Raw genomic sequence first — 23,947 nt, 5'->3', positions numbered from 1 at the left:
TTTGTAGATAATTTTGAAAATGATATAAAGAAATGAAAATTTGTTTAGAAAGTTAATATTTGGTTATTACGGTTCTTGTGAAATTTTGTTTTTAACGATTGTATCTAATCAGTATTTTTCAGGAATTTTGTACCAAATTAAGTCATTTTGCAACCTATTTCAGGATTTTTCGAACCTAATTAAAGGTTTTTGGAACCTAATTTAAGGTTTTTAGAACCTATTTTAGGATTTTTCGAGCCTATTTTAGGATTTTTAGAGCCCATTTTAGGATTTTTAGAACCTATTTTAGGATTTTTAGAACCTATTTTAGGATTTTTTGTCAATTTTAGGATTTTTCGAACCTATTTTAGGATTTTTAGAACCTATTTTAGGATTTTTAGAGCCTATTTTTTTATTTTTAGAACCTATTTTAGGATTTTTAGAACCTATTTTAGGATTTTTAGAGCCTATTTTAGGATTTTTAGAACCTATTTTAGGATTTCTCGAACCTATTTTAGGATTTTTAGAACCTATTTTAGGATTTTTAGAGCCTATTTTAGGATTTTTAGAACCTATTTTAGGATTTCTCGAACCAATTTTAGGATTTTTCGAACCTATTTTAGGATTTTTAGAACCTATTTTAGGATTTTTAGAGCCTATTTTAGGAACCTAAAAGCACATTTTTTAGAACCTAAAAATCAAAGGTCTAGTTATTACTGTGCAGCGTCATTTCCGTACAAAGTTTGGTGCAGATCCGCCCAGTGACCAATTCGTAAATGGTTCTGATTTTAAAGGAAGTTGATGCATCTGTAAGAGAAAGTCAACTGGCGCCCGTCAGTAAACAAGGAAACAGTGCAACAGGTAGAGATGTGTTTCGAGTTACCAAAGGGGCTCACGTTGAACACTTGTGAGGTCATGAAATATAGCTTTATGAGTTAATCTTTACATTGATATAATCTTTTGCGTCTGAATTTCATTAAACTTGATATACATGTGTCTGAAATCGTGAAGATCGTTTGTAATAACCCTGTACATTCTTCTATTGCTAAGATGCAAACAAGAAAAAGGAAAACAGAGAAGAGGAAGAGAAAGGGATTATCTACGAAGTAAAATGTAAAGAATGTCAGAGTGTGTACATAGGAGAAACGAAAAAGAGACTGAAAGACAGGTTGAAACAACATAGGGATGATGTACGACTTAAGAGAGAGAGAGATGCGATATTGAAACACACGAGAGAAATAGGACATGACATAGAGTGGGATGAGGCTAAGCAGATAGGAAGGGAGAAGAGAATGCTAGTGATAAAATGGAAGGAAGCCAAGGAAATAGAGAAGAAAGGTGAAGAAGACACAATGAACTGGAATGGGGGACTGAAGATAAACAAAGAATGCAAGAAGGTGTTAGAAAGAGTGGAAAGGACAAGAGAGAAAGAGGAGAGGAGAAGGAAGAAAAATGAAGGAAAAAGAGCGTGAGATATAAATCCCAACCACATCCTATATGGAAGTAAATATGTTTAGCCTTTTAGGTGAAAGTACAGTTGAGAAGCGAAAGCCACCTGCTAGAAAGTTCCTAACAACTTTCTAATAGTCTGGAGGGAGTAATGTTTGTGTATATATAATGTTCTGTTTTTGTATCTTGTTACTTTTGTACTTGATACAGAGTCTGAAGAAGACCTTGCTAGAAGGTTGAAACGTTACGTTTAGTTTATGTTTTTAATAAAATAAATTACTGCCTTGGTCAGCATATTTATTGTTTCATAATCATGGAAACAAGGCTTAATGGTGTTACCATTTTAAGGACTTTGAGGCTAATAACCAAGTTTAGAATGTTAAACCGCACTTTCGAATTAGCAGGGTGTCCACCAGTCAACAAAGAGTCACGAAATCAACTGGTAGATCAAGAGAGAGTCAAGAAATTATGCTTGTGGTAAATAATTTTTGCTATGTTTTTTTACAGTACCTATAGTGAATTTACATGGTTATGTACCTGCACTGGGATTTGATAAAATTGAATATTTGGAAATTTGAAATTGTATTGAGTTGTGGTGACGATTTTTCACTTTGTTTCTTAAGAATTATATTCTTATTTGTGTGAAGTTTTGCAAAAAAATATTAAACAAAGTAATGTGGCCATTCCCCACACAGGATGAATTGTGAAGCATTAATTTTTACATGCATTAATAATTAAAGCAAGTCAAAAATCTCTAGTTAAAGTTTCAGTTTTCATCTTAACCAGGCTTGTGGTATCTACTTTCTTATTTTCCAACTATACCTACGTAAGAAAAAAGTCAAGAAAAAGGACAGAAAGGTCAAGAAAAAATCAAGAATTTTGGGTTAGTTATTTTGGTAGACACCCTGATTAAGAAAGGCACGTTTTTTCAATATTGTTAAAAAAAATTAACGACAATTAATTATAAAAACAGTTTTATGCATAATATAAACAAAAGACTACTAACATTCACAAATCCTGGCAAATACCAAAACTACTTTAGAGTTCATAATGTTTCCAGTTTTTCCGGAGTATGTTCAAAATTCCCTGTCTTTTCCATGACAGTTTTCACTTTTATGTTGATTCTCTTGAGATGATCTCCGTGGCGGAGTGGTCAGCACAGCGCGCGACGACACCAGATGTCCCGTGTTCGAATTCTAGTCTAGGCGTGGGTGTTCCTTGTGAGTGTCCCTTCATCGATTTCATCACATCATCCTCATCTCCGAGATTAGCCAAAGTAGCAGAAAAGCGAAGTAAGATAAACGAAATGAATGAACGAATCGATTTTCTTGACTTTTGCAGGATTTCCAAAGCAGTGGCAACCCTGATATGTTATATCTCGCTATATGAATACGTAATGGAGGCGACATGTAAAAATTAAATACACAATACGTGTAGTCTAAGTTAAAATTCCTACAGGTGAATTCGACAGGCAGAGTTAATGAGCAGGTGCGCTTCTGAGGAATGAGAGTATGATACGTAATTTAAACTATTCAATTCAAGAAATTTTCCACGCAATCCAGGGAAAGGCTTAAATGGATTGCATATTTCAATTGAAATTGCATTGACTTTCATTTGATGTAAATGTGTGTATTATCTCCAATCTACGTCGCGCACGAACACGAAAATTTAAGATTCGACAGATCCATCTCTGTAAACTCCATCTTCTTCTAGTCGCTGTGACAAAGACCTCCAGTTACATAATTGGAAACATGAAGACAAAAGTTTCCGAGAAGGGTGATACTAATATGGCCAGGAGCGTAACTACATATTCCCACTTTACACTATGCTGATTTCTTTACGTATTATATACACATGGTCAGAAGCTCTGATAGCATTGTAATATGCAGTGAATGCATAAAAAATAAAGTATTTATAATCAGGGGTAGAATAATACAGGGCACCCGGTCTACTAGAAATATATATTTTTTTAATATTTCGAGTTCGCTTGTGAAAATTTTTCGTATAACGTGTATCATTAAGTCAGAATAATAAACATTCCATTATAATTTTTTTCACTGTTCTTAGCCGAATTTTAAAATCTGCTGTGATATGTTAGCCATATATTCGAATGTATTGCATAGTTTTTCATGTTGTTACCAGTAGAGTTCTGTAGGAAGGCCGCTATGGCACAAGAATTAATTACTTTTAATCCAATCCAATTAATAAATTAAGTGTTTTAAGATCATATTTTAAAATGTGTAGCTTCTTCGTGGTTGGATTCATGGCTCTCTTAGACCATATTTGGCCCAAAAAAAGCTGGCTTGTGAGAGAAAGCGCCTGAATTATTTCGTTTCTTCTTCACCTAAATATAATTAGACCTCGGATTTATAGGTTCTAAAAAGTGTGCTTTAAGGTCCTAAAACAGGCTCTAAAACTCCTAAAATAGGTCCTACAAATCTTAAGTGAGGCTCGAAAAATCCTGAAGTAGGTTAAAAAAACACTGAAAATAGTTCAAAATTCTTGAAAAATGCTGATTAGGTATAGTCACCGGCAACGAAAATGGGACACCTGTATCCTGAAACACGCACTATCTTGCATAACGTTATGTGTGTTACCTAACCCTACGGCGATGGCAGAACTTACCATTGAAAATTTGCTATTAAAATGAAGTCTCCACCGTATAGTTAGGCAACAATCTTGTTTCATGTTATCCACAGTCAAGCTCCGCAATTTTGTCTGTGAGGATCATCTTATATGCTGAAAATCATCAAGAAAAGCATAGTCAGTGGTGAAAACTTCAATGCTGAAATGTTAGTTTGCAAGGCGTGAATGCCAAAAACCACCGAAGTAACGCGAAAGTGAGCAAGACCACACAGATCAGACCACTTTGTATTGTACAGGTAACAGTGGAACCAGATATTTTGCTTTGTTTAGAGCTTTGATAAATCACCATGGATTTGGAGGAAGGGAAATCGACAGAGAGTACGTTTCAAACACATTCGTCGTTAAATTCTTTCGTGACCAAACAAAGCCAATGCCTCTGTGTGACATAAAAATCTTGTAAAACCTTTAAATACATATAAAAACCTAAAAAAGGCTTGATTTAGGCGCATAAATCTAAAATATGTTCTAACAAGCAAAATAGTTTTTTTAGGCACTATAAACATCAGTTGTTGCGTTTTTTTAATGAAACGCAGACATAACTTATTATTCCATACATACCTGTAAGGAAAAATAGGTTAACAAAATAAAGTCCGAGATCTGCTTATAATATAGGTAATATGAATCGCGCTTTGAAACTTTCAATCTTTCATTCTGCAGGCTCACACTGCGTTGTGTGAGGCTTCAAACAAAAGAAAGACGTTTACAGTCTGGTAATTACAGATCTGTGCACGCTGAGGTTCCAATTATGAGCAGTAGAACCGCAAGCAGGTTTAGAGCAAACGGTATGGCTTTGAATTGCTCGGTGGAATTGCTCGTTAATTACGTCATCGGAGCAGTGACGTGTAAAATCATCGTGGCAATTTTGAGAAGCAGTGATTGCGGGTCAGTGCAAAATCATTGGCTCGTTCGTTCGCGGTGCATCGAAAAATGCAATTGGCGTGAACTAATTGCACAATCAGCCGCCAGGGCGTGCATTACGCTGGGGAAATCGGAGTTTTAAACGACCTCGGGGACTAGACATAACATATGGTCTCTACGTGAGCTGTTTTGTACACATTCCAAGAATTGTATTTTTTCTCTTGTGGCAATATTTCAGAAGATAAATACGTACATTCTTCGAGCACTTGAACTTACGTTGACTTCATGTTAGTATGCCTTTTTTCAAATGTTAACAGCCGGTCCCCGTGGCGGAGTGGTTAGCACATCGCGCTACGACGCCAGGGGTTCAGGGTTCAAATCCCAGCCTGAGCATGGGTATTTGTGAGTGTACATTCATCAATTTCATCATATCATCACTCTTCCCTATCTTCACAATTAACCAACAGTGGCACAAAAGCGAAGTAAAATAAATTACATCAAAAATAAAATCAAATGTTAACAGCACTTCATAGAAGCAATTGCAATTCAAAGTAGTTATTGGTAGAAAACCATAATTTGAAAGTTGAACAAAGTGACAATTTGATGTACTCGTGTTTGACTGAATTGTTGTTTTAAGTCTACTTTATGAACATATAGGCTAATCGGGACTGGGCATACAATTTAAAGTGAGATCCGAACCACAGTGCTATGTGCCTCCATCGGGTATCGAACCCGGGACCCTTGATTGCAAGGCGACGATGTTACCACTACCACGCCATCGAGAAGGTTTGATGTACTAATGCACACCGTTGTATCTTAAATAAACAATCTTGATGTTTCTCTAATTCCAGAATAGCAATGCAACAACATTTACCCATTAAACTGTTTTTACCAACAATATTATGTTCAAAGAATTGTTTCTACAAAGTATTGATAGCCTTTAATAACAGGCATTTCTATATTAAATATCAGGAATTAGGCTTGAAAAAGGGCCGTGTGGGTCTGTTGAAACGTATCCAAAAAGTATATTAATATTTTTCTGTATTTCTTATTGAAGGGTGGGTGTTAAAAGCAATGTACAAAATTTATCTTACCCTGCTAAATTGTAAATTTGAAAATATATTACTTGCAGAATTGTAAGGTTGTAGTGAATATAGTGTTCGCAGTGTTGATATTCATTCGTTAGCTATCTTCCTTCTTTCCCGTATCTCAGTTGTTATGTTTGTATCCGTATGTATAACTTTCTCCCTCACATTTTAAAGAACTTGGTATAGCTGGAAGCGAAAATCTACGAAACGAATAGAATCGAGGAAAACATATGTGGCCATTGCTTTGTCATACTTGTGTCTTTAGTATACTGTGAACTCTGCTGGTAAACACTGGATACTATACGCGTGACGTCAGATAGTGCTACCATGGGATTGGTGTACACAAATGGAACTAGGGTGTTCATCAGCAGGCAAGAGCCCTTGTCCACTCTCATTATTGTCAGCACGCCGTGTACAAATACACTTAACACACACATTGAGTTAGGTATTTCATTGTAGATAATTGGGAGATGATGGGTAATTAAACACATGTATCTTGTGGTTTTGAGTCTGTTAGATGGATACGTAAATACAAATACATTCACAGCATGTTTTCACTCACAATATTTCAGTTTGTCATAATTAGAGGGTTCGTAAGTAAAAAGAAAAGGTTAAGTGTATAATGTGTTAAAAGTAAAATTATATCGTATCTCTGTGAGGGATGTTAATTCTCAGCATGTTGTACATTTCACTATAGTATACACGGTGTATCTGAGGTGCAAACTGAAATGGTGAAAGGTACATAAGAGTAGAAGCAAAAGTCTCAGTAAACATGTGGTCCCAATCGAGCCGTTTGCGAGATAATTGCGAATATATGGTTACGATACGCCATTGACTTGATTGTTTGTACTCATTGTTTAGAGATAACTGCGAATGTATGGTTACAATACGCCATTCACTTGATTGTTTGTACTCATTGTTTAGAGATAACTGCGAATGTATGGTTACGATACGCCATTCACTTGATTGTTTGTACTCATTGCTTAGAGATAACTGCGAATGTATGGTTAGAATACGCCTTTAACTTAATTGTTTTTACTCATTGTTTAGAGATAACGTCGAGTGTATGATTACAATACGCCATTCACTTGATTGTTTGTACTCATTGTTTTGAGATAACTTTCAATGTATGATTACGATACGCCGTTGACTTGATTGTTTGTACTCATTGTTTAGAGACAACTGAGAATGTATGGTTACAATACGCCATCCATTCACTTGATTGTTTGTACGCACTGTTTTGAAATAACTGTGAATGTATGGTTACGATACGCCGTTGACTTGATTGTACTCATTGTTTAGAGATAACTGCGAATGTATGGTTACAATACGCCATTCACTTGATTGTTTGTACGCATTGTTTTGAGATAACTGTGAATATATGGTTACGATACGCCGTTGACTTGATTGTTTGTACTCATTGTTTAGAGATAACTGCGAATGTATGGTTAAAATACGCCATTCACTTGATTGTTTGTACTAATTGTTTTGAGATAAGTGTGAATGTGTGGTTACGATACGCCGTTGACTTTAATGTTTATACTCAGTGTTTAGACATAACAGCGAATGTATGGTTAGAATACGCCATTCACTTGATTGTTTGTACGCATTGTTTTGAGATAACTGTGAATATATGGTTACGATACGCCGTTGACTTGATTGTTTGTACTCATTGTTTAGAGATAACTGCGAATGTATGGTTAAAATACGCCATTCACTTGATTGTTTGTACTAATTGTTTTGAGATAAGTGTGAATGTGTGGTTACGATACGCCGTTGACTTTAATGTTTATACGCAGTGTTTAGACATAACAGCGAATGTATGGTTAGAATACGCCATTCACTTGATTGTTTGTACTCCTTGTTTAGAGATAACTGCGAATGTATGATTAGAATACGCCTTTAACTTGATTGTTTGTACTCATTGTTTTGAAATAACTGCGAATGTATGGTTACGATATGCCATTGACTTGATTGTTTGTACTCATTGTTTAGAGATAACTGCGAATGTATGGTTACAATACGCCATTCACTTGATTGTTTGTACGCATTGTTTTGAGATAACTGTGAATGTATGGTTACGATACGCCATTCACTTGATTGTTTGTACTCACTGTTTACAGATAACTGCGAATGTATGGTTACAATACGCCATTCACTTGTTTGTACTCATTGTTTAGAGATAATTGCGAATGTATGGTTACGATACGCCATTCACTTGATTGTTTGTACTCATTGTTTTGAGATAACTGCGAATGTATGGTTACGATACGCCGCTGACTTGATTCTTTGTACACATCGTCCGCTTCTCTTTGCGCACTCCGAGGTTTCTTTGTTTAAAACTGAACACTGCCGAACAAATAACATACAGTACAGTACAATAGTGCTTGGTAATAATAGCAACAGTAATGTCTATGGAAGTGAACCTTTTAACTCTATTATTTGTTACTAAGTAGGACTATGTCACCTCACACGTGAAAGGCATACTATGGGTGCAAACAATCAAAATACATTCGCAATGATCTCGCAAACGGTTCGTTTGTGACCCCATGTTTACTGAGTCTTTTTTGCTTCAGCTATCGTGTACTTTTCACCGTTTCAATTTGCACGATCACTTCTGATACACCCTGTATAATCAGGCTACAAGTTAATTACGATACGTTCCACCAATATCTAAATATGAAGATTAATCTAACCTATATATATATCGTCTACCTCGTAGCATATATTCAGATCAATGAACGTATTCTAAGCACACAGAATCCCTGCTACTGCCAAGCATCCGATGAATGGAGGGTGGCGATAAAGTATAACAAAAGAACTACAAGAAAAATTTGATGAACCAGATGCAGTGAAAGAGCTGGAATTTGAAATGGGAGCGGATACACAATGAGGTGAAATGTTAAGATCATTAAGGAGAGGGCGTCGCTCTCACGGGATATGACGACCAATAGAAAAGCAGAGCTGAATAGGGTGGAGAAGGACTGAGGTCAGAAGAACAGAGGATGAAGTATAATGAAAGAATGTGATGGAGAAAGCTAAGGCTTGCACAATAAAGAAGATGAAATAGTTACCTAGATAGTGGGACTGGATAGGACGAGTACGAAATAAGGAACCAAGAGACCGCACGAAACAAAACTATGAGGAACAAAGTATTCGTGTATTAGTACAGTCTTAACTACAGGGTGATTCAAAGGTCGCTATACATACACAGCACACTCACTGTTATTTTGACTTAGGTGAAACATTTATGGATTTCAAAAATAACACGTTAATATGTTACTGCCATACAGCATTCACAACGGAGGTCATACTATACATATTGTGTAACCACAAAACTGCTTTTAAATCACCCTGTGTATGAAAGTAGCCTGTACCGGGTATTTTGGATTTTCATAGCAAAGGAAGGCAACGAGTAACTGTTTTGAGTAATATGACATGGTGTAATGTCAGAAATATGTACAGATTAATCAATTATTTTTCGACTTACTCCACAACTTGAATTGTAAGTTATTATGTATTAAATTTATAATGAATGGTCAGCATTGAGTGACACACGTATAGATATAAAACTGGTTAAATAGCAAAGAACGGCGACGGTATCATGGACGGTATCATTTATTTATCCAGGGGCGTGGCGGTGGGACAAACAAGGAATTGCTTCCAGTGGGGAGAGTGCAAGGAAGACATTCCCCCTAAAAGCACTGCTAAGTTTGAAGCATCGTGCTCATGCAACGATATGTACCAGTCTTACATTAAATTCTCAGTTACTTACAATACGTAATTAATTCAAATTGCCGTTACTAAAATGAAATCATATGTGAAATATGTCATGTTAGAAAGAACGAAATGTGTCAGGCGATACAAGTTTAGGAAGTTGCCAATCTTCAGTATATTTGGGAAAATTCGTCTACGTATTACTGTGACACAAAGATGCTACAGGCGAAAAGCGTTTCCATGCTATCTTACGTTGCTATGACAACCGAGAGACCCAGACTACTTCTGAGCTTTTACGATTGTACAAATGAACAACTTGAAATTCGATACTGTGATCCGGAATGATGTCAAAAGCAAAGATTAAATACATTTCTGACGCGAACTTTCTCTCTCATATGTATGTACATCTAGTCTATTACGATTGTTGAGGCAATACAGGGTTATTTTTTTAAAAAAAAGGTGGTGCAAAAAGAAAGATATGAATCGAGTTTGGTAAGAACGGTAACCGACCAATCAGGAAATGAAGAAAAGCCTTAAGTTCTTGCATGTGTATGCAGGTAACCGCCGCTAGAGGCGCAAGAAGCAGTAGAAGGCATTTTCCGTGAAATTTGAACAGTGACTGTCGTGATAGTGCAGTGGTCTAATTTGGGACCAAATTCGGCAAGAGTGTACCGCATAGCAGTCCCGCACCGTGGCCATCCGATCCAAGGCGTCATGCTTTTGGCCCCGGCTACAGGACGCACGCAGGTTCCTGTGTCCTAGAGAAAGCGTAACAACTCTTCTTCTGAGATCTCGGCCTGTGTATGGGACCGGTGGTCACTCACCATCGTGAGGAAATTGGAGAGCTACGAATGAGTAGTGTAACTAGGTAATGGAAAACTACGACGACGACTGAGGTTTCGTCGTGCTGACCACACGTCAGGCCGTAACTGGTTGGATGATCTCCCACCTCGCCGGTAGTCGGTAGGTAGGCCATGACCCTCACGGGTTGTTGCGTCACAGGTTATTATTAGTGCCGCACGGCAACTGTATTGCACGTTGGCAGGGGCAGCTCGAATCTTCTGGATATTTAAGCTCCGGGAATTGATATCCGAGGATATGCTGCAGATTGCCGGGGAATACTCAACTATCGTTTTTGAGCATTCCCGATGGCGTAATGGTAACGTCGTGGCCTTGAAATCAAGTGGTTCCGGATTCGATACCAGGCGCAGGCACATTGCACAGTGGTTCGGATGCCACATTAAACTGTAAGTCCAGTTCTGATTAGCCTATCTGTGCATTAACTTGACTTAAGGCTCGGCTGGACCCTTGGCACCCGAATGGGCGATTTTTTTTAAAAAAATCCTCTCCATTTGAAAAACTGCTGTGATATTCCAAAATATGAAAAATCACATCAGCTTAGAATTGCTTCTAGAGCAATGACGTGAATTTTCGTGTAGTTTTCACTGTTGTCTAGATATTATCAAATGTTTCGTGATCACGTAAGTCTATTAAACTATTGATAATATCTAGACAACAGTAAAAGAAAACTACATGAAACTTCACGTCAATGCTCTACAAGGAATTCTAAGCGTATGTAATTTTTCATATTTTCAAATATCCAAGAGGTTTTTCGAATGGAGAGGATTTTTTAAAAAATTCGCCCATTCGGATGCCAAAGGTCCAGCCGAGCCTTAAACCAACAATTCATCTGAGCCACCGTTTTGACATCTGTCGTGTGACCGCATCGAATACTTGAAATGTTCATAACGTGGAGAGTTCCTTTATCAAATTATGTCATGGCGGTTGAGTCAACCTTACCATACCAGCATCCTTCTTGTATAACTTTACTGGTAATAATTAAACAGATGAATGGAAGCATCTCCACTCGTCCCTACAGAGAATAACCTACCGGGTGATCCGTTTGAGATGTCAGAAAAGTAAACCTTTATACACAAGAGGTTAATGTACGTATCTCCGAGCAGCCTGTTGTAATATAAGCCCAAAGGATGTAAGCTTCGAATGAGTGGAGGATTACTGACGTCAGCTGCGTGGCGGCAGTAGCATGAATGTAATATTCGAAAATTTCGCATACTCGTACGACATACTGTGTGCGCTGTTGTGACGTGATCACCACCTTTGTTGCCATGCACATTAGCGCTGCCATGTGGCTGAAGTCTGTAAACTTACATCCTTTCTGCTTAAATTACAAGCTGCTGAGAGATACGTACATTAACCTCTTGTGTATAAAGGTTTACTTTTCTGACATCTCAAACGGATCACCCGGTATATACACGTTAAACTGTCTTGTGTAATGCATAAGAACCTATTGTACGCAGGGAAAGAATTATGTTCTCTAGGCCTACTCAATTGCTGAAGTAGTTATACAGATATTTTTCACCCCATTAATGTTGTCCATAAAATATACTTTCTATGCAAGTGGAGTGTAGGTCGTTAGTATTAACATGAAGAACATCTCAAACAATTCTTCCATGAACTTGGCAACATTCGGTACCATCATGCATTGCAAGAAAAGGCAATGTGTGTGTTGTGGGAGACAACATCTCCTGTAACTGTTCAGCGTTAGATTTCTTTATGTTTGGTTACGTGAAGGACATCGTCTGCAGCAAGAAGGAGGCTGTGGCATCAATCAGCGTGGATATGATCCGCAACACGTGGAGTGAATTCATCAATAAATATCATATTGTGAAAGGCACTCAGGGTGTCCATGTACAGGTTTATTAATAATGAGAAGTACGCGTATGTTCACTAAACATATTTGAGTCAATGAATCTAATTCCATGTCTGTTGTTTCCGAGAAAACTTTTACAGTAAACATGTTTTGATCTGTTATGGGATTAATAATTTATGGACAACCTCTACTTCACGAATATGCAGAGACAACACTGTCACAGTTGAGGCGAGTATAATTCCACAATGCGCAAGCGTTATAAGACCATATATATATTTCTTGATAAACTCGCTGCAAAGAAACTACTCTCGCGTCTCCATTTGTCAGTTAGATTGGTAGTCATGCAATATTACAAGTAGTAAATCTGCCATAACATCTGATTGCACAGTCTGCTACACTAACCACTAGAACGTGGAGGTCACCAGATAAAAAAAATATATAATCTGAAACCAGCGAGCGAGCGCAACTTGATATATTTTGTTTTCCACTGCGAAAAACAACAACAGAATGGCGATAACCAAATGAACATATCATGTTTCTCTCCACCTGCTCTCGGGAACGTAATGATGGAAGGACAGAGATCTCTCTATGGAATTTCCTTGTTCGCGTCGGACGAAGAGGCAAAAAATAAGCTATTGATTTCTTTTGTCCATTCTCTTTCGTGGCGAACTCTTAAACCAAGTATCATGTTGCTTAGATGCGTCACCATGGCAACGCCTCTCATCGGTTTCCATGATGCTTTTATGCTGGACGTGACTGCTCTTTAATTTCTGGAGAGACAGACGCGTTGCCATAGAGCCCGGGTGTGTATGCAACCAGTCTTACGGCAGAGTTGTGTGTGTTGCATAACGAGCAGGCGCCTTCTTGCGCAATTGGGGAAGTTTCTATGCACGGCATACCATTTTTGCTTGTTTGAGTTGTTAGAGCTGTGGTTATCCAACGTTCCTTCACAGATAAACCTGTATATACATATACAGGGTGATTCAAAAAATTTTAACACAATATGGAAAATAGAAAATTTGCTTAAAGGAGGGAACTTTGCTGCAATGACACTTGTTCTACTAATTCAATAAAAGAACTACACGTAGACGGCGGGTAGTACATTTTCTATCTCCCATAAAGTGTTAACATTTTTAATCACCCTATATATATTACGTTTATCTGTGGTACTTGTGTACCAGCTAGTTTACGGTGAGAAGGGCAAGGAAATGGTATGGACAATCGCGTTCATGAATTCCGTTTATGTTCCCACATCGTTTTCTCCTCCCATCTGCCGGCCTCCGTAGCAGAATGGTTGTTACCTTGTCACGCTATGACGCCAGGGGTCACGGGTTCGAAACCTTGCCTGGGCATGGGTATTGTGAGTGCCCCTTCATAAACTTCATCACAAATCCCCATCTTCGCAATTAGCAAAAAGTGGCGGAAAAGCGAAGTAAATAAACTAAATCAATCAATCAATCCTTACATCTGTTTTCTTCCACAAACACACGGTTAGTATCCTAGCTTGATTGATTGATTGGGTTAGGTTATTTACGTCTCATTTCTGCATTCTTTGGCTAATCGCGACGATGAGGATGAGTGATGGTGTAATGGAATTGACGAAGGGACACTCACAAAGAACAACCACGCCAAGGCCTGGATTCGAACCCTGAACTCCTGGTGTCTTAGTGAGCTATGCTAACCACTCCGCCACGGAGGTCTAAAGTCCTGGCTTGAGCATTAGTGTCTTGTGTATCTCTGCATCATTTTAATTTAATTATCACTCATCTTCGTGTTCACGCTGAAACGCTGATCTAGGTTCTCTAGTTATATTTCGGATCTCTCCGACGGGGTAGTGGAAACATCGTCGTCCTGTATTCAAGGGTTATCAGGTTCGTTAACCGGCGAAGAAGGTTTGGATAGCACTTCAAACTATATGTCCATTTCCGATTAGCCTTTCTGTGCTTAAACGTTCCTTCTTCCATTTTTTGTCTGCTACAAATTGTCATTCTCGCATTGCGTGCAGATACCTTCAATCTTCCATACATTCTTGTGACCTGTGTCCTCTCTTCATCCATTTACCTAGTTTTCTCCATTGATAGATGATGAAATCAACAGTCGCAAATACAAGTTTGCTTCAAGCCTGATTTTCCTGATTTTCCCTAAAATAAAACAATAACAACTACGCAATGTGACTCTACAGGGAAACGAATCCATGAACCAATAATTACACGGCGACAGCGTTAGTCGTTACACTACGGGGGAGGCTCGATAAAGAATCGCATCCGTCAGGGTGTCTGGCCTCCGTACGGAAAGTCCTGCTTCGATTCCCGGATTAGGTGATCTCAGCTAGGGACTTCTCCGACAACGTCCACTGCATAAACCAGTTCTGGGAAGCACCCAATCTCTATACAATGGGTACTTGAGGACCGCTATGGGGTGTAAAGGCGACCGAAGCGAGGTGCTGACCACACCATATTGAGTTTGGCCGAGCCCAAGAATGTGTGGATCACCATCTAAACGCCCCTGTGGCTGTTCATGAAACGGTGTGCTGGACATTGGATTGCTTTACGTTTTAACTTGTAAAATACAGTACTAAATAGTATCATTATGGGATAAACCGATAACGCACAGTACTATCCCGAACAAACATACCACCCTCCCTCCCGCGTACTCGTAATGCCGACTGTTGCTTTTGTGATGGTAAAATATCCTAAAATTATACAAAATGTAGCATTTTTCTTAAAAAAATAATAATTTTGTTCCAAAAAACTGTTCGACTAAAGTACAGGGTGTTCATAAAGTCCCTGTACCATTACAAAGAACATTACTACGACATGCTTGAACAGTACCCTCTTCCTCAGTTGGAGGAATTCCAGCCAACAATAATTTTTCAACAAGATTGGGCACCCTCTCATTGGTCCAAGGATCTTCGAGGTCTTCTGGATAGGCATTTCCCTGGCAGGTGGATAGGCCGTAATGGACCTATTCCTTGGCCACCGAGCTCTCCTGATATCACACCCTTGGATTTCTTCTCCTGGAGATATGTCAAAGATTGTGTTTACCGCACTCCTGTTCCAGATGTTGCGACTCTTCGAAGAAGCATAAAGGAAAGTATCCTAACTGTTACTGGTGATATGCTGGGGCGTGTATGGGCAGAAGTGGATTACCGTCTTGATGTTCTGAGAGCAACTAGAGGTGCGCACATTGAGATGTATGGCGTATCAACGTGGATAGTTGTAGCTCATTTTGCAATCAACAGCATTGTTCTATTGCATGTAATCTACAAGCTATGTTTCTTTTGTAATGGTACCGGGACTTTATGAACACCTTGTACGTTCTATTATTAACCTACATCTGTTATACAAATGTACGTTAATAATAGTAGTAGTAGTATAGCGGCTAGTAGTTAATATAGGGGTATTGTAAAGGAAATGTTTGGTACATTGATATGGAGCGGTTAATTGTTACCTTCAAATACTTACAATACTACAATACCTGGTATTTATACATCAGTTCACCCCTAGACAAGAGTGTTTCAAAATTCGCACTAAATTAATCTAACTAACTAACTAACTCTCTAGCCTTCTTAAACCCGAAGGTTCATGGCTGCAGCAACACAGGCCTTCCATCTTTCTCTATCTTGAGCAAGTTCTATATACTCTTTCCATCTCTACCGATTTCCCTTAGGTCCATCTCAACGTTGTCCCTCCATCTTCGTCTTGGCCTTCCTACAGGTCTCTTACCATCAGGTTTCCCAACAAGAATCCTGTAAACTCCTCTTTCCTCTCCCATTCGTGCCACATGGCCTGCCCACCTAAGTCTTCTTGATTTAATTATTCTACTTGTAATAATATCTGGACATGAATACAAATTATGTAGTTCTAGATTATGTAACCTTCTCCACTCACCTGTTTCCTCATCCCTTTTAGGTTCAAAGATTTTCCTAAGGATCTTATTTTCAAATACTCTCAATTGATGTTCCTCTTTCGATGTAAGGGACCAAGTTTCACACCCATATAATACTACAGGCAAAATTACCGTTTTGTATATTTTAACTTTTAGTTTCTTAGATATTAAACGAGAAGACAAAAGTTTATGAAGAGAGAAGTAACATGCATTTCCTGAATTAAGCCTACTTTTTATTTCCTCTTTAATATAATTTTCATTTGTTAATATTACTCCTAAGTATTTGAATTTGGAAACTGGTTCAAACGAGTTGTTATCAATAATTAGATTTTGATTATTACCTAACACTTGGTTTCGGCCTGTAAGCATATATTTAGTTTTCTCTTTGTTAACTTCCAAACCTATCTCTTTAGCAGTTTTGAAAAATATTTTAGCATTATTCTTAATTGTATTTATATCATCCCCCAGTAAGTCTACATCATCTGCATATGCTAACAACTGAGTCACACCATTAAATTTTAGTCCTTCCTTAGTTTCTTTTACCTTCCTAACAGCATATTCTAAGGCAAAATTAAAGAGCAATGGAGATAATGCATCTCCTTGTTTTAACCCATCATGAATTGTAAATTTGTCAGACATATTAATACCTACACGAATTTTACTTTCTGTTTCACTGGTGCATATTTTTATCATACTAACAAGCTTCTTAGGTATTCCAAACTCTACTAATATATTATATAATTTATCTCTTTTGACCGAATCATATGCTTTTTTGAAATCAATGAATAGCTGATGGACATTTTGATTATATTCCCACTTTTTTTCACTAAATTAATTCTCTTGCTATTGTATGGTCAGTATCTGGAGACATGTCTGTAGACAAGGACTGCTGGTGTTGCCAGGCATGAACAAATGCCACTACAATGTTACGCCGCTTCGCTTATAAAATCGCTTTCTCCAAACCCCTCCTTTGACACACGTGGTCCATATTCGTCGCCAATTAATAATTAACATGGCATCAGTCACAAAAACATTGAAATTAATACCCTGAGAAACGTTTATGTATCATTTTATCTCCTGAAATTGACAATCTGGAAGAAAATATCTGACTTCCTTTCATTATTAGCCTGCTGTGTGAAGTTAGCTCACATTCAAAAGTATTTAAATATCTCAATGCAGAAATATCGGTGTAAATATTCCTTAGAATGTTCATGTTATGAGCGATCAGAGTTATGGACACATGGTCGCTGAAACACCCTGTATAAATAATAAATCTATGTTATTTACAAAGTAATTGTATTCTAACGGACATGACACAGATATGAGATGACTTACCTGTTTGGATCGGCGTTCTCGATTTCTTGTACTCTCTTGGAGACGATGGCGGCTGGCTCGAAGGATTTTCCCACCTTGTGCAGCAGAGCTGTGGTGGAGCTTGTTTTGAACAGTCCCAGTGCACGACGCCTCAGTCCTTGCGACAGGCACGCCTCTACGGCAGCTGCAAGAAACAGAGAAAATGACGATTTAGTTAAACATTTGCTTTGAAATCAACAATTGCTATCTATACAGTCTTTATAAATCGTTATATTTACAGCGCGGCATTACATACCTGGGTGCCTTTCGTGTCAAAGCAATCCCTGATGGGATGGTACGTTTGAGCTACCATCTGTGGTCGAATTAAATAAGCAGTAAGACACGTTGATAATGAGGCACGACTTCATGAATTTGATGCCTCCCTATTCACCGGACCCGAATCAGCGCGATTTCACTTAAGGGTATATTCGAGGGTTGCGGTTGAGGATATTCCAAACAATCTCACAGAAGACGTGGGAAGCAGTTTCTGTAGTGTTTTATAGTGGTGTCGCTGACGAAGCTCACACTGAAATTGCTTTCAGGCAGCGTCAGACTTGGAGCTACCAGAAATTGTTCAACATGAAAATTATACTGGGATGCATAAATAACAGAAGACAAATTATTCATCACCGTGCGAGGTTCAAGAACTAAACAAAGGATCAGCAAATAAATTGACAACCTGTGCAACACTACGGGCACAGTTTCCTTCCTTAAAATCATGTACAATGTAAGAGAAACGTCAATGAAATTAGTGGCGGATAATGTTTCCCACTCTGCTACTTTAAATATAGATTTAAAAGTTTACGTAATTTTGTAAACAACCCTGTATTTCTACTACGGAAAACAGAAAATAAATCACAAAATCCTAAAGTTGTTCAAATGGTACTGACTGATTGAGTCATTGAATTGATTTGTTTTACGTCGCTTTCCTTCCACTTTTGAATAATCATGGGGATGAATAGTGTTAACATGAAATGGATTAAAGGACAAACACATAAGAAGCGCCAGAGCCACGCTAGTCTGCAAAATGCAGCCCAGGATGCAAGAGAGGTTGACATTTCCGTCAAACGTTAATGACAATGAGCATAGTTATCACTGTATACTCCTCTTAATGTAAGCGCTTGTAAATTTCTTTGGATCATATACCGGGTGTCCCAGAAGTCTTTCCCTGATTACAAACTTTATTCATATCCGCTATATGCAATGTAGAGATGTGAAAGTGGTGCCAAAATGTTGGAAAACTAACCAAGTTTATTTGTTCCAGGTTTGAGTAACGTGGCTGTAGTGTAGCAGTGTCATTGCCCAGGAAACCGGAAATGTTCACAAATCAGGAAAAACGTGTCTCACGAGACCCGGTCACCAATAACAGTGCAGAGGAACTTTCAAACAACCTATGGAAAGATGCCGCCCGATGTCGAGAGCATTTAGTCGTGCTATGACAAGTTCAAGACTACAGAATCTGTTTCTGACTTATCGAGAAGTGGCCGAACCATCAACCTCAGCGATTTAAAACAAACGTAAAACATCAGCCAAAAAGTTATCTTTATGATATCTTACACAAACGTTTATTTTTTCGTGCATACGAAGTGAAAATTGTACAGGCTTTGTTGCCTAATGATACCAGGGTACACACTGAGCTTTTTCCTGATTTGTAAACATTTCCGCTTTCCTGGGCACTGACAATGCTACACTACAGCCAAACCTGGGACAAAAAAAAACTTGGTTAGTTTTCCAACATTTTGGCAGCACTTTCACATCTCTACCTTGCATATAGCGGATATGAATAAAGTTTGTAATCAGGGAAAGACTTCTGGGACACCCGGTATATGATCCAATGAAATTTACAAGCGCTTACATTAAGAGGAGTATACAGTGATAACTATGCTCATTGTCATTACAGTCCAGAACTGCTTTCTTTTCAGTTCTTTCTAGCACTAACCGTGAGAAAATTTATGCTTTTGATTACTTATATTTTTTTCTATGTACCATTACTTTCATGCATTCTGTGTAAGTTGCGTTGCGATGCTCTTCAATATGTGCTTATCTCTTAAAAACAAGAGCGTTGCATGCTTTACAGTGCTGGACATTCTGAGAAGTTTCATCTTGACGACATCACAGAAACCCTGCCGTGTTTGTAAACAAGGGGGCTGGAAAAAGGTTTCTTATGATCAGACCTTCAAGAGCGGGGGAAAAGTGGTCGAACGACCTTGGATCGCTAAACTTAGCGAATCTCTTGAATGTTTCTGTTTCATGGTGTCACTTGACTAATTTCGCTCAAATATGCGAATATTTCGACTTATTATTTTTACTTCTTCTCTAAAATATTTACAAACAATATTTCTATTATTTTGCTTTGTCATTGCCTCATCTCCCGATGACCGGATGCCTCTGGGATGTATGCCTTAGCCACAAACGATCACCAAGAAGAGACATATTATCTTGTTCACAAGATTACATCGACCTAAAAAAGCCTTTCCCAAGCCAAGATTAGTTAAGCCTGGGGCTCTGATGGAAACTGAGCAGAATTGTGTCGTAAGCAAACGGAGTACGAAACAAGGATTTTCGGAACAGAAGTCAAATATCACGGAAATGTCTTCCCAAAACGATGCTATTACATCCAGATGGTCACTGGGACCTTTTCTTTACAGTTTCTCCAACATTTACGTTTCTCTTTTATTAGTTTTTAATCTACTACTTCCGATTTATATACAGTTTTACTACCAAACCTATAATGGTTCTTTGAGGGTTGACATCTTTGTCGATACTTCTCTAGTAGAGCACGCTCTACTCATGCCGTATTACGACGAATCGAAAGTGGTTTTACGGATGCTGCAAAGTACATCTTGAGACCTCATCATTGTCCGTGGAGCCTTCGCTAAAAGACATGAAACCTCCGCCAGATTTTCCCCAAAAGGAAAGGTAAAAGCAAATTCAGCATTAATGGATCAGTGTAGCCAATGGTATCTTGAAAAAAAATATGGGGATGTCTGGGTGAAAAGTCAGGTTGAGACCAAAACGTTGTTTGTCGTGATTTCTTTTAAGGTGTTTTGTGCTGTTTCTTTTGCGAATTTACGAAAAGAAGTTTATTATACTTTGTGTAGAATTTACAAAGGAGGAAAGGGAGGCTACAGGAATTTATTTTTCCATATTTTGTGTTTTTGACCTACCTACTTGAAAAAAATCAAACAGTGACATTCCTATGGCTAGTAGCAACATGACATTGCATATTTCTTGTAAGGTGATACGTTCATGAATAGGGTTGGTAAGAAAGGATGTGCTGTATTCAATAATAGGTTTAATGTTCTGAGAAAGCTTATAATATGTATTAATTTAGTGTAATTACAGGAGTGATATATAAACTGTTGTGTGTTCATGTATAAAACTTGTTTTTACAATTCCGTTCAGTGCATCCTCTATTGGAAAAGAAGGAATGAGACAACCATATTCCTGAAATATGTACAAAATCATGTAATAAAAACATTATCACCATTATTAATCCAGATGCTTCGTCTGAGGGTTCTTTTTTATTGTTAAGTCCATTTTAGTCACAAATAGACTAATAGATCTGGACTGAGTCAACAGTTCAGAGTGGGATTCGGGACCTCTTGATTACAAGGCGATGACGTTAACATTGCGCCACCGGGATGGCCAAGTGCTTTGTCAGGGTATATTTATGCATATTTTACCGCTTGCTACTTGATAGAGGATATTGTAAGGACATTTCGGTCATGTTGATGATATTTTCAAGGCATAAAGATATTTATTTTAGGCTTTAGTTTCGATGGAATCAATTGGCTCCCCTTTTGTCAGTCGAAGTACAAAACCTTTCGAGATACAAGGCACATTAAACATTTGCTCAATGTGAAATGAATTAATAAGGAGAATGTGAAAATACACCAACAGATGGTGCGCACATTCGAAACAAAATAAACAGTCCTATAGGCAGTTTTAAATTCCGTATTTTTAATTTGTTGCTCTTCCGTTTTATGCTCTTAGATAAATATTACACCCCGTGAAGAAAACAGAAGTAATTAATTAGAAACTTTATTACTTTATATGTTTTTCGGGATATTTATGGAAATGTTTAATCATAAGTAAATGTTTTATTTTGTAACAACTATTAAATCCTTCAAAGAATAACAAAATGCTGGGAATCGGTGAACGTGTAAATTATTAGGGGGGGAGGTTTTCTCGTAACTTGGAACTAGCTTGGCGTATGCTCGTATGGTTTAACATAGTGGCAGCTGGGGGATGCTTCGCGTAAATTTTCTGGGCATGGTTGATCCTTGTGAGTTTCTCCTCATCAATCTCATCTAATCTAATTATCAAGCGACGCTAAATAACATGAAGGTACGTATATGGTAACTGACAAACAAGCAGCTAATGTATACATTGTAATAGATTTGAAAACTGGCAATATCAGTGGTAACCATCACAGTGATAATCTAAAATTCTGGAATTGTTCCATTGAAAAAAGAAGTTGTTTAAGCCAATTGGAAAAACTAAATCCAAAATTGTACAAACATTTGTTTGGGTAGATAAAAGAAAGATTTTGTTTAAAGTTATTTATATTTATTTGTTATTTTTATATTTTCTGTAACATAGATGTTGTTGTATTGATTATAACGAGTGTATTTGACCATGATGTATACCAGTTTAACTGTAACTATACAAAGTATGAGTGTAGATATGATAACAATGTGTAAATTATAAATGGGTATTTTGTAAAAATTTCACTTGCAGGAAATTTTTCTCCCAAGATAGGGGAGTTATGACAGTTGTATCATTTGAATATTTTTGTAATCGAGTGTACTGAGTTGAGCGTAAAGAAAAGGTATTGAGGTAGGAGCGTCACTGTGACGTAGAAGCCAGGTGGCTGACCTCAGAGCTCCTCATGCCTCGCGGCTAGAGCGAGATAAGGAGGAAGTATGTACTAGCAGTTAAAACAGCTGATCGCTTGTCAGACTGTGAATCGGGCAGTGGCTCGACGTTTGTTCTCCCGAGTGTAATACCTGCAAATAGTTGTTTGCGTTGAATAAATAGTAAGTCAAAAAAACTGATTCTCATTACTTCCCGTCGTCATAAAATATACAAATACATAAATAGAAGGTAGAACAAATGCAATTTTATACATTCTTTAGCCGTCCCCCCGTGGCGAAGTGGTTAGCATATCGCGCTACGACACCAGGGGTCCCGGGTTCGAATCCCAGTCTGGGCATGGACGTTTGTGAGTGTCCATTAATCAATTACATCATATTATCAGTCATCCGCATCTTCGCAAATTAACCGAAAGTGGCACAAAAGCGAAGTAAAATAAAGCAAATGAATAAATACAATCTTTATAAAAATATGTATTCTTTATATATTCCAGGACTGGGTGAACTAATGTGGGAATTTTCCAGGCCTTGTGCCCCGCATAAAGCGGCTCTGGGGTTCACCTATCCTAAAATAAATGGGTACCTGGGGCAACCTTGGGGGTAAAGGCGGCCGGAGCGTGGTGCTGATTATATCACCTCCAAAATGGCGGAATGTGTGGCGCCATACCCCCACATCCCCTAAATGCGCCTTCACGGCACGGTGCTATGTACTTGCAGAGGGAACTTTACCTTGCCATTTATATACAAACAGAAAAACGTAATCTGTGATTCATAATGTCTGTAATGGAATGCAATAATTATCTAAGTGAGGATCTAAATTTCGCAGCACAGTGTGCTAAATGCTTCCAGGGAGCCTGATTGCTTTGTAACCCATTTCCAGGTGAAAGCAGAGCAGCATAAGTATTTGGAAAACTTTTTGGGGGAACACGTCAATTCAGAAGATCCTGGCAACCCTGGGAAAACGATTAACCTGTTGTGAGGGCCTCAAGTGCGGAGAACGCGATTGGCAAATCCATGTGGAAAAAATAAGGAATTAACCTTTGTTCCGGAAGTGCACCGTATCATCGTATATCGTCATTTAGCTTAATCACAGCCGTCATAAAAACGGGAAAATTGGGAAGCGGGTCGTGACGTAAGGAAATATTGGGCCTGCTAGCCATCGGAGCGTATGTTCCCATAAAGAGCTCATGGCGTAAATCACTGTTGCCAGGAGGAATCCAATCTCGCTTGGGCTGCTTAACTTGCAGGATATTACTAGGGAAATATTGCAGGGGTTTTACTAGAGAATGAGTCGTCGAGTTTTGATTGGAGCGGCAAATCCGCTTTTAACCATGCTAAGATAGCCTTCTCCTCTATTCCCTTCTGTCTATCTCATTTAATCTTTCCTTCTCTCTCTTCCCTTCCAAGTTGATATCTTCTTA

General features: G+C 38.2%; 1 protein-coding gene across 2 annotated transcripts in view; it reads right to left on the bottom strand.

The window, feature by feature from the left end:
* LOC146002485 (small G protein signaling modulator 1-like) overlaps positions 1-23,947 on the bottom strand; it is a 408,832-nt gene that overhangs the window by 141,659 nt on the left and 243,226 nt on the right. For both annotated transcript variants that reach the window (XM_083140359.1, XM_083140360.1), the window contains exon 4: positions 17,632-17,794. In XM_083140359.1, the coding sequence (XP_082996485.1) occupies positions 17,632-17,794 (163 nt within the window). The remainder of the gene's footprint in view (positions 1-17,631; positions 17,795-23,947) is intronic.

The sequence above is a fragment of the Lepisma saccharinum genome, chromosome 18 (assembly GCF_977018435.1).
Source record: "Lepisma saccharinum chromosome 18, izLepSacc3.1, whole genome shotgun sequence".
Classification (NCBI taxonomy): domain Eukaryota; kingdom Metazoa; phylum Arthropoda; class Insecta; order Zygentoma; family Lepismatidae; genus Lepisma; species Lepisma saccharinum.
This window is presented reverse-complemented; position numbering and strand designations above follow the sequence as displayed.